The sequence below is a fragment of the Ochlerotatus camptorhynchus genome, unplaced genomic scaffold (genome assembly GCF_037179485.1).
Source record: "Ochlerotatus camptorhynchus isolate MF236.1 unplaced genomic scaffold, CSIRO-AGI_Acam_v1.1 ptg000364l, whole genome shotgun sequence".
Classification (NCBI taxonomy): Eukaryota; Metazoa; Arthropoda; class Insecta; order Diptera; family Culicidae; genus Ochlerotatus; species Ochlerotatus camptorhynchus.
This window is the reverse complement of record NW_027040852.1, coordinates 685,937-698,586: the sequence shown is the minus strand read 5'-3', so window position 1 is coordinate 698,586 and position 12,650 is coordinate 685,937. Positions and strand designations below refer to the sequence as shown.

The following is a 12,650-nucleotide window of genomic DNA, read 5'->3' as shown; positions in this document are numbered from 1 at the left end:
CTTGAACAGGCCAAGTGAGGCCATTTTCCGTTCGTCCAGCTAGTACTCGGACCACACAGCTCGTTACTCGACGGTCAAATACCACGTGGACATTGTCAGGCATCGTTCCTGCGGGTGCTCCATTGGAGGCCACGGCAGATGAGGGATTTTCTCGAGCTGTAAGGTCCAACACAACTCTCCCATTACGCCATTTTAGTGGCAGAACGACGGCTAGGACCGGCCATTGTTTCGACCACTCTGAGAGCTACACGTCGCCAGAACAAGGGCTGGTACCATCCATTGTGTCAGCCATTTTGGGGAGCCTTGCGTCCCCTGGAAAAGGCCATTGTTTCAGCCATTTTGGCTGGAATTCATCACGAAAAGTGACCATTGGAATAGGCCATCACCTGAGGCCTCCCGGTTGACCGGATCGACGGTTAGGTGGCCGTTGAAGAGTAGTGGATTCACCACCACCCAGCATTACCAGCAACCACCAGCACCGTAGTTCATCAGTTCCTGCGTCCGTAAGTCACCACCACCACCACAGCACCCTTCTGAAAAACCGTAAGTCGCGCTGGTTATGTTTTTTTTTTTTTTGAAAACCGATATGCATGAAAAGTTAGGACATAAGACAAAACACGAAAATTGTAAAAATTGGTAGTTATACACTATACACAAACAAGTTAAAAACGTGATCCCGTAGTAGTTTGTATTGGAGTTAAATGGGGAAGTTCGATTTTCAAACCACAAATTAGTAGCTTTTCTATTAGAAGAAGAAGATAGTCTTCCTTGGGTTTCAAATCTTTTATTTGAAATTCGTTCTACTACGTTGAAATCTTCATACAAAGTGGAAGTTTCACACCCGTTGCTCTCTGAACTCTTGCCGTGGTTTGAAAAGTGGCAGCGGTGTAATTAGAAGGTTCAACCCTGGCCGATGAACCCTTTAATGTTCATTCAGATCTTGATGTTTCTTCCTTATGCTGCGATTACAGTGTCTGACATCAGAAAAACCATAAAACGACCCTGGGACCGTTCCCTTCCACGATTGGACTAAGGGAAGTGGGACCACCCTTAGCTCAGTCGGTAAAGGCACAACTACAAAGCAAGACCATGCTGGATGTGGCTGGGTTCGATCCCCGGTTCGGTCTAGGAATTTTTCGGGTTGGAAAATTTCTCGACTTCCCTGGGCATAGAGAATGATTTTACTTGCCACACAATTATATTAATACAAAAATGGTACAGGCATCGTAAGCTCTCAATTAATAACTGTGGAAGTGCATCTAGAACACTAAGTTGAGAGCACGCAATAAGCTAATATGCCATACGCAATAAGCTTGAAATGCGATGAAGAAGAAGAAGAAGAAGAAGTGAAAAAGGAGAGTAACACTATTTTAGACTTCAGCTTGATCAGGTATGATTACGAAGATCTTCAATTGTACAACAATTCAAACCACATCTTCCAGAGAGTCTCTCAACATAAGAAGATGCTCAGAAATTATTGCCAAGACTTCCAGGTAACATACGACCTCAACAGTTCCACTGTCAAACAATTCAAATCATATCTCTCAGGTTTTTTCAAGATACCAGGTCACTCAGAAAAGACTTGCAAGTGTTCACAGATTTCTAAAATATACTCAAGATAATTGTTTTAGACTGCTTGATCAGGTGTCGTTCTGAAGATCTTCAACTGCCCAAAAATTCAAATCACATCTCCAAGAGATTCAGGCTGCTGCTCAGAAATTATTTGAAATAACACCAAGTGATAGGAGATCCCCTTGAAAACCTTAGAATGTTTTTCAAGATTTTAGATTGATTAGGTATCATTCTTAAGATACCCAAGTATTATATAACTCTCATCGCATCTCTCAGAGTATCTCTCATATGAAACACGGCAGATAATAAATTATTCCAAAGAGCTTCATGTGTTTTAAAATCTCCAAAACGTCACCTGGATGTTTTTTCAAGGCTTCAGGTTGATCATATACTATTGTTCTGTTCATCAAGTCTTATCACATCTTCGGGATATTCTCTCATGATACAAGGTGGCTCATAAAATATTCTAAAAACGATTAGGCGATCAGAGATCTTTGTTTTCTAGGCTTCTGATTGATCAAGTGTTGTACCTAAAATTTTCAATTATGCAACAATTCAAATCAAATTTTCAACTACCAAATGAGTCACTTGGTACGGTCCCTCACAGTTGTGTCGAATTTGGACAAATTTTTAATAGCTGGAGATGCTTAACGACAGCTATCAGACTTAAAGTGGACATTTTATACGATTGATGAAGAGATGAACGTAAAGAGTTGATAGTTCCGTTACACGCTAACTTGAAAGTACTCATTAATGAGTAAAAAAAGACCCATTTTGAAGAAAAGTGGCTTAACTCATTAATGATTAAACAATTTTACCCATTAATGAGTATCTGTTACCCATTAATGATTAACAATTACTCATTAATGGGTAACAGATACTCATTAATGGGTAAAAATTTTACTCATTTAATGAGTTAAGCCACTTTTCTTCAAAATAGGTCTTTTTCAACCATTAATGGGTACTTTCAAGTTAGCGTGTATAGTACGGCAGTCTGAAAATTGTTTATAGAAAGTAAAAAGCGAGCAAAGGGCAATTTTGAGGATGGTACGAATCAGGTCGAGCATCCCTTGTACCAAACTCATCGTTGATGAGAGCAACATTAACAGTACCAACTTCTGTGAGAGGGCTGGCAGTTTCCAGAATGTTTTATTGAAATCCCGCTGATCTTTTCGATGGAAATATATAAATATATAAATATATACATTATATAAATATAAATACATATAAATACATATATAAATTTACAGTATGATCAATATTATAAACTTGGATATTGTGCAAACTAAGAGCTAAGTCAAACTTCCTTGATGTCATAGTTTTAAACTACCTCCAGACATATTCGATAAAAAAAAGCAGTCGACAGAAGATAAGGTCAATCCAGTTCGGCACTCATGAACCTCAAAGCTGTGGCGATCGTGGATTACCAGTTTATATGAATTTAAAACTTTCATTGCATCAAGCCGGTTTCCATTTGAAAAAAGTAGAAGGATCTGTGCCTAGGGGCACGAACGGGAGCTTGACGTATGTAGAACCGCTAGGGCACGGAACAAATGTAAAGAAAATTTCGTTCTTCTAATTGATCGATCATCTATTATCTTAACTGTTTCCGTTTTTGATTTGTAGGCGTACCAAATTTGTAGTATTTTTTTTTTCAAAGAGAAAGTTGATGAAGAGAATTGATCAAAATCACTTGCACCCCTGCTTCCAAAATTGGTTACAAGATTATAACTCTGGAGAGCATTTTGTGTGGTCGTTGGGGGCATGTGGTTCTGAATATGGACCAACAGGCAGATAAATTTTATTCTAAATGTTTACTGCAATAAGCTTTTTGGCCCAGAAAAGGGCCGTTTTGTTGCCAATGTTGGTGATGATTTAACCTGCGAAACTGTCTGTCGCTTCAAAGCGTAGACGACATCGATGGCCGCTTACGCTTGGCGTGTTAAGTTTAGGTGACAGCATCACGGATCACATTTTCCAAGAATATCTTCAGCACACCTCGTGTTTTCTCGTAGATCAAACTGGAGACACGTTTGACACCGCCACGGCGAGCCAGACGACTGCTTCTGCTGCCTGCTCACCACGGCGTCCGAAGCGTAAATGAGTTGAGGCTAGACAGCAGCGCTCTTTTATATATTTTCAGGTTAAAGCAGAATGATGTGCCACCAAATTTTACTCGATTATGACGACGCCAGTAAGCTACAAAGACTCCTCCCATCATGTGAGCGTGGATACCTCTCACCCCAGCATGTCTAGGTTCAATCTCAGTCACACCGGCATGTTCTGAGGCATAACATATCTGATCACGCCTTCCTTCGGGAAGTAAAGCCGTTGGTCCCCTGTTCATGAGTTGATGGGTCGATAGGTAGGGTTCAGGTAGGGAAGCTGCCTCCCTGGCGCCGGTAGCATTGGAGCTCAGTACGGAAAACAAAGCTCGCGTCGCTTTACAATAGGCTTCAAAAATGTTTCCTGCCGTCTTCGTCGAATTAGATGCTAGATTGTTGCTTCTTCCATCGAAAATATCCGGCCGTGGCGATTTAAAGTAGATCAAGGTTGATCAAAATAATTTGTACCCCTGCTTCCAGTTTGATTACATGAGCATTTTGTGTGGTCGTTGGTTCTGAATATGGACATACAGGCAGATGAATTCTATTCCTACTCTTTACTGTAATAAGCTTGGTGGCCCTGAAAAGAGCCGCTTTGTTGCCAAAGTTGGTGATGATTTAACCTCCGAAACCATACAGAGTGCGTCTCTGTCACTTCAAAACGTAGATGACATCCATGGCCACTTACGCTTGGCGTGTTTAGTGTAGGTGACAGCATCACGGATCTCATTTTTCAGGAACACCTTCAGCACACCTCGTAAATCAGACCGGAGATACGTCAGACACTGCCACGGCGAGCCAGACGACGGATGGTGGTTATCTCGGAGAATTTGCGTTTGGTTCTGAATAGGGCGATGAGTGTGCAAAATATGACGCAATTCCATCCTCCCTATTCGCACACGCCCGAGGATCGGAGGCGAATGCCTCTTCGACTTGTTTTGTCTACTTACTATTCTCTGACGACTGTGCTGGGGAAGTAGCATATGCATGTAGGTAATTGGTGGCATTGTTAGTTAATTCGACGCTTTTGAAAAATGCTGGACATTTACCAGTTCTTCAATAGTTTCTTGTTGAAAATCAACATTCGAAAGCATTCCTATCGATGTGTAGCCATATGTCTGATCGGTTGGTTATAAAATTATTCAAATTGGACCAGGGGCAGCTGAGATATTACCGTTCAAAATCTTTCTTAATTTGTTACATGTTCCATTTTTGGTTTTCACAAAGTGTACCCCCCTATTGAAATCAAAGACGAAGTCCTACGTCAAAATTTACATATCTGTAAGTCAGACGAGACGCATTTTAAGACCTTTTACAGCTTCGAAGTCAACCAATGCTTTCAAATGCAAAATACTCGCCACGCTGGAACTCAAGCCGTTTTCAATTACCGTTTCTTCCGGGAGATAAATGAATTTATTTTTAACTCATCCCTGCACGCAACTTTTGAAAACACAATTTTGTCACATGCACAGATCGGATGCATTTGAGGCATGCTATTCAGCACTTCATCCTTCGAATGATTGACGCCAAAATTGTTCCACATGAGGATGTTATTCGGTCCACAATCCGTTGTGACGAAATAGACCTTAAGCCTCATCTCTTCAGCACGGCGAATTACATCGATTAATACGGTCTTTAGAAAATCTTCTAGTATAATGTTGCTGGTGAAATGATACGCCACTACCTGCTTCCATCGACTGTGTATGCCAACTAACATCACAACCAGCCCATGAGACACTTTTTGATCTTGACCTGGAATCGTCGTATTCCCAAACATTTTTTTTTACTAAGCTTTCAAGTTTGAGCACCTTAGTGCTTGTCGAAGAAGTCTTATAGTTTTATCTTTTTGTGCTTTCTACTGTCGTAGTCGATCGATAGTTCAGATCTTACACTGCAGATTCGAAAATTGTCGGTTACTTCTCAATCTAGTGACAACTGGCAAAAAGAAATCCACGTGGGTTACGCGAGAACCGAAAAAGCTCAAACTTTTGAGCGGATGCTTTTTGTCTTGTTTGTTTTTGCAGGACGAAACTAAACACTTCATTTTTACTTCATTTGTTCAAATCTCGCGTCACTTTTCAATATGTCCTAAGTAACACAAGTAAACAAATCCAGCCAAGCCATACAAACTATTGCTCTTGTATCATGTATGAGATACAAAAACACCCATCCAAATTTACTTTCATTTATTTAATGGTCAATGGTCAAAAATTGTCCAATTTACAGTTTGAAATGATGGGTACATGATTGTTACTTCGGTCATTCGGACTGCCAAACTTGATTGGTGCTTATTTTCTAAAGGCGGGGCCAATCTAATGTTTGGTATTCTTCTCTGAAATCTGTAAAAGGGAATCTAGTATCATGTAGAACAAAACGTCCAATGTAACACTCATTGATTATGTCATTGAGAAAAATCGTCCAATGTAACATGTCCGATGTACAACTTGACTTGTCAAAATGTCCTATGTATTTTTTTCTATATTGTAGCATGAAATTCAAAGTAAAATTGTGATTTTACCGTTCTACTGAATTTTCAACGCGTTTATTCACTGACTAGATGAAAAATAGTATTGCAAAATGAATTGTTTCTAAGAAGATAAAATAATAATCTGTTGAACTTCAACTTCGGCTTTCTCAAAATGGCGGATATGTTACATTGGTCTATTTGAAAAGTGATGCGAGAAATCACGAAAATAGAGGAAACTTTCACAACCCGGTGAAGTCATCCGAGGTATAAACAAAAACAAAAGTTGCCGAAATTAAAAATTTGATCGACATCAGTGTTGCAAGCTTCCCTCTGAGTAACTTTTCTATTATCAACTCTGGGTGAAAAAAATGTTGCCTACGCGCCTGTCACTGGGCTGAATGTTGACGTTTCACACAGCGTTGCCAGATTGTTTTCAAGCTTATCGGTACCAAGCGAAATTTGAAACTTTTGAACTTTCCTAGGAATTCGGAAGAAATTTTCGGAGAATGTTTCAATTAGCTTCTGAAAGAAGCAAAAAAAAAACTTCCAGAGAAAGAAGAAAAAAAAAACTCTGATGGAGGAAGTTTGAAGAAAAGTCGAAAAAACATCCAGGAAACTTACAAGTAAAATATGGAGAGACTTTCGGGAAAAACTGGGTGACACACCGTAAGCCAGAACGGCTTCGGAGATTGGAAGAAAGGAGTTGCGGTTTCCAAAGGAAGCTAGATGTAGCTCGGAAAAATCTTCCGATATAAGGCGGAATAAACGTCAGGAAGAATCTCATCGATAAACTTCCTTTGGAATTCGGTAGATACTTTCGGTAGAAGTTTATAGGCCCTAGCTGGTGAAGATGGAAGAAACTTCTTAAGAAAGTCGGAAGCTTCTTCCGGTGTTGCCAGAGGTATTCGGAACAGTCGAAAGAAACTTCTAGGACAAGTTGAAAAGAAATATTCCGGAGCAAATATTTCTGGAGATGTCGATAGAACTTTCCAGTGGAAATCGGTAGAATCTTCTAGGGAAAGCTACACAGCAAAAAAAAAAAGTTGTTGAATGTTACATCGAAACTGCTGCAACCAGGTCAATCCATCGGTTGTGTAATATCACATTGTACGATGTACATCGATTTTGCGAACAAAATTACATCCATTGATGTAAAATTGTATCTGCTTTTTGCTATTACATCATTATTTCATACATCAGCTTGAATAACGTTGATCGATATTACATTTTTTTTTGCTGTGTTTCACAATATTTCGGGAGAAGCTGCAAAAAACTGGCGGACGAAGATGAAAGAACCTTTCAAGCGAAACCAGACGAAGCTTCGAAGGGAAGTTGAAAGTAATTTCCAGGAGGGATCGCAAAAAAGGTGGAAGAAAATAACAGGTAACAGTTATATTTCCAAGGGAAGATCAAATAAACCTGATGGTCATATTTGGTATCATTAAAGATAAAAATATGTCTCGATTCCCAGGAATGATCGAGATAAGCCGTCAGCTGTTTCTTGATTCCTGGGTAGCCAAAAACAGAGAGGAAATTGAAACACTAGTCGAAAGAGTATCAAGCATAAGAAATTGTTAACGCAAGGCTCAACAACTTTAAAGCTTGCTTCAGATAGAATTGGAACAAAAACAATTGCCTGTATTTCAGTTATTTATTATTGAATTCAAGATCTTTTTTTATACAAATGTAGCGTTTTCTTCATACTTTTAAGAAAAAATACGGATAAAATTATTCGTCACGGTTTCGAAGGCATTCTCGAATTTTTCCTGTAACACGGCTCATTAGGCGGCGCACACCTTCTTCGTCCATCGTTTTAGCTATCTTATTCCACCAGGTCTTCATCTGATTGATGTCTTTGACAACCTTTCCCTTTGCCTTGAGTCTCCTCTTCATGATTGCCCAGTATTTCTCAATAGGGCGGAACTGGGGGCAGTTGGGTGGGTTAAGGTTTTTCGGAACAAACTGGACCCCTTTCTCTGCATACCATTCTTGAACGACTTTGCTGTAATGACAGCTTGCCAAATCTGGCCAAAACATTACGGGATGGTCGTGGGATCGAATGAACGGCAAAATTCGTTTTTGGAGACACTCTTTTTGGTATAGTTCCGACGTCATTGTCTTATTTGTAACGAAAACTTCACACTATTCTGTTTTATGGTCCGATTTGGCTGTTTGCTAGCTCGATACGACTTGATTCCTTCCCGGAGTCGAGTTCTCCTCACGGTACTATGAACAGCACCGAAATTTCTGGCCAAATCACGGTCCGACAGATTGAGATTCCTCTTAATCGTCTTCAAAATCTTACCACGCAGTTTCCGGTCGACAGTTCCACTCCGACGATTGGCTTGAGGCTTCCGAATCGTCGAAAATGTTTCCTTATACCGTTTGATAACGCGCCATACGGTATTTCTGGGCAATTTCAGCTGTTTAGCTAGCCTAGATGCAGACCACAATGGATTTTCCAAATAACTGTGCACAATTTTTTCCCTTCTTTCGGCTTCCATGTTGATTGTTTACAAAGTACAGTCGATTTGCGGAATGTCAAAAATACATACGTAAAGCTGACAAAATTCCCGACACGTGGGCGCCAAGAACTTCCAAATCCGTCCACCAGGAGCACCACAATATGAGCAAAAGTTTGTTCCAATTCTAAATGAAGCAAGCTTTAACATACTCTAAAAGATAAAAGTCTATCACAATGGTTTTGTCTGACATGTGAGCGCGGCAGGAAATAATAATTTTGATTATTTAAAAAAATCGGTATCAATCGGTATAAAATCTAAAAAATCGGTATTATGAGGAACCTTATCGGTATATCTGCCAACGCTGCTTTCAAAGTCCATGAACCATCTTCCCGTTTTCGAGAACAGGCTTACGATAAGCACAACTCATTAACTTTAATCACGTTTATCAGACCAAGATCATGATTTTCAGAACAGAGAGAAAGAGAGAATCACTACTCTTCGGATAGAGTTATACCAACAATCAATACGAAACTAACGATTTTAAATTGGCGCAACTACTTTACTAGCCTATTGGTCCCAAGCAAATCGATTGAGATACGTTCTAGTATAAATTTCAGTACTACACTATGTTTGTTTTGATTCGCTATGAAAGTTTGACAGATAAAATGAGGGGTTCGTGGATTTTCCTATGTTTCGAGGGGTGCATCAATTAGCTTGGGACCGAAGATAGTACCAGAGCTGAGCCAAAAAGTTGAGCTCGTTTCTTCGGGACCTTATGGTCTTAGAGTTACCTCTATGGTTATACAAAAGTGGTAACTCTAAGACCAGAAGGTCCCGAAGAAACGTGCTCAACTTTTTGGCTCAGCTCTGGAACTCTCTTTGGTCCCAAGCTTATCGATGCACCCCTCGAAACAAAGGAAAATCCACGAGCCCCTCATTTTATCTGTCAAACTTTCATAAATATATGTATCGCTATAGCGAATCAAAACAAACATAGTGTAGTATTAGAATTTCGACTAGAATGGGATACGTTGATCGACATGCTTGGGATCAATAGGCTAGTCAAGTAGTGAGTCAATTTAAAATCGTTAGTTCCATATGCTCGATGCTATGTTACTGTTAATGTATCAAATTATAGTAAAAAGTCACTTGTCAGGAACATTATTTTGCAACAATCAATAACCCCTCCCAGCGCTGCATACCTAACACATGGAAAAACAAATGCATCTGCTCTCATCTAAACTATCAGCCATCTCGGTGTAAAAACACTCATTGAATATTATCACACAATTTAAAACAAACCCCCTCCTTATACCTCTTTCATGCTCTGTCCAACATATCTCGCTAAACTGTTGCATTGTTTCCAGCAGCCGTCCGTTCTCAGCCTCGGCACCAGCAATACGAATTTTACCATTCTACCATCCGAGCCAGAGCAAGCCCTACCAGCAAGCAACCGAACCGTATTTATGTTCGAAATATTTATTTCGAACCAACTGCTCCCTCAACATCTCGTCCAACAAGTAACAATATACAACCCATTCGGTAGTTGCCAGGCTGAACTAGTAAATTGTCCAACAAGAGCCTGCCTTCGGGTTATAAAAGCGATTTTTATCGCATTTTTAACACCGCAGCCCGATCTGGTGTTTTACAGTTCGAAAACAAAGAAGCACCACATTAAAATGTAACAAGTTGAGTGGGGACTGCGGAGCGGAAATAAATGAGTAGAAAACAATTGCCCCCAACCCATATCGCTAACTATCTGCACTGACACTGCTAAAGTGCATCCTTTTCAGAATTTTATTCCAAATCGCTTCCACTTCAGCAGATTCAACCGAACGACGAAACCAACTGAATAATTCAGCTCACAATAACCCCCAGCACCTACAGCAAACACTTACCTCGAGTTGGACCGCTTGGAGGAATCCTTCTTCCGGTCCCCGGTCAGATTCTTCAGGTCCTTTTGCCGCTTTTTCGTTTCCCGCCATATCCGGTAGTAGAGGAAGCACATAACCGTCACCGGTACGTAGAAGGCGGCAATGGCCGTTCCGAAGGTAATGTAGTGATTGGTCTCGATGAACTGGATGTAGCACTCCTTCTCGGGCACCGTCCGCTTGCCCTCGATGTAGGGCCAGCTGTAGATCCATGGAGGCCACAGCAGCAAACTGATGCCCCACGCGGCACCAATCATGATCGCCGCCCGGGTCGTTGTACGCTTCGCTCGATATGTCAGAGGCCTAGTTACACTAAAGTACCTATCAAAGCTTATGATTAGCAGATTCAGCACGGACGCATTCGATGCCAGGTAGTCCAGCGCTAGCCACGTGTCACATATGTGGGGTCCCAGGGGCCAGTAGCCCAGCAGGGTCGTCACCGAGAACAGTGGCATCGATATCAGTCCGATCGCAAAGTCCGCAATGGCAAGCGAGAATAAAAAATAGTTGCTGATTGTTTGGAGCTGTTTGTCGATCTTGAACGAGATCATCACCATCACATTGCCGGCCACCGTCAGGATACTCAGCACCGTGGCGATGATACCGAGGATGATGATCTGAACCAACGAATAGGTGGGTTCGAGTTCCGCCACGGTTTCGGTTTCGTTTCCGCCGGTGGTGCCGGCCGTACTGACGCCGAGTGCCGTCGCCATCGTCGTTGTCGGGGTAATGTTGAAGAACAGGTCTTCAATCGAGGAGCCCATCGTCCCGGTGCTGCCCAAAATGCTGGTGACACTGGCACTGTACCGGGGCAGGAAAGTGCCCACCGTCGTCCTCGGGTCGTAGTAAGCCATCGCAGGTTGATGACGCTGGGACGCTGACTGCTACCGGTGGTTGTCGGTTCGTCGGTGAACGCTGGCTGGCGAGGCGTTCTGGAAGGAGACGGAAATGGTGTCGGTTAGTTGTGTGATTGCTTTGTGAGAATTATATACATGTAGCTAATTGAAAAAAATAAACGAATAATGGGTGTTTATTTGATTTATTGATACGCAGTTCTCCTTGATTTGTTTTCCGCCGATTTTGTTTTCCGTGCTGAGCACCAATGCTACCAACCCCAAGGAGGCAGCTCCCACACCTGTACCTGGCTTGTTATGCCTCAGTAAATCCCGGCGGCGCTGACTGGGATTAAATCCGTACACCTAAAAAATGAATCGAAATCCGTACACCAGTAACGTTACACCAAATCAAGCGGAGAATATTTCAAACTCGAAAGGATTCCGGATCAGGAATCGAGCCTGCCACTCCCAGTATGGTCTGATGTATGATTCATTGCACACAGGGAGCTCTCGATATCTCATTGAGTATTATTGGAATATTTGCATGATTTACCCCATCAACCATCCATGACAGGGCATGCCTTAGCCTCACAGCATGAATAATCAAAAAAGCATCCCTTCTATTTGGATATTACCGGTTATTTCCACCCACCCAACCGTTGCCAATGTTGCACGGGCGTGGGCGTGACCCAACCCGGCCTACATAATTGCGAAAACAAAATTAACTGAAAATTAAAACCCACAAAATGCAGACGAAGCTTTCTATACCCACCGCTCCAATTATAACTTCGCGTGGGTGCACTCAGCAACGTGGAAAGGGTTGAATGGCATGAATCAAAAAAGTTGGTCTTATCCAACTTGCACCCGATGAAATCGGATTTGGTTTGCTCAACCACTACCACTGAAGATTTATACGGTGAATATATGTATAGTCAGGTTTGTGGTTAAGGATCCACCAGGGACGCCATTTCCAGTTTTGAAAACAATAACTATTCACAGGAGGACTGGAATCTGGAACACGTGTAGGAAATAACCAGTTTGGATGTGGGCACGTTTTTTAGGGCGTGATCGGTGGGAGTAGGAGGAAACGGTCAATGAATTGTGCTGTTGAAAGAACGTAGATTTATGACTTTTGAGGACAAATTTCTTGCCGTTGGTGAGAATTCAACTGTAGTTTTAGTTGAACCCACAGATCATATATTTTCTGTAGAAACCTTCGAAACAGGGGAAGAGCATCCTTCTTAGGGTGCATAAGGGTGGTTCAAATAATCAAT

The 12,650-nt window shown here is 41.5% G+C and overlaps 1 protein-coding gene across 2 annotated transcripts in view; it reads right to left on the bottom strand.

The window, feature by feature from the left end:
• Positions 1 to 12,650, bottom strand: part of mAChR-A (muscarinic Acetylcholine Receptor, A-type) — a 387,414-nt gene that overhangs the window by 93,375 nt on the left and 281,389 nt on the right. For both annotated transcript variants that reach the window (XM_065232162.1, XM_065232163.1), the window contains exon 3: positions 10,508 to 11,472. In XM_065232162.1, coding sequence (XP_065088234.1) covers positions 10,508 to 11,394 — 887 coding nt within the window. In that variant the 5' untranslated portion in view covers positions 11,395 to 11,472. The remainder of the gene's footprint in view (positions 1 to 10,507; positions 11,473 to 12,650) is intronic.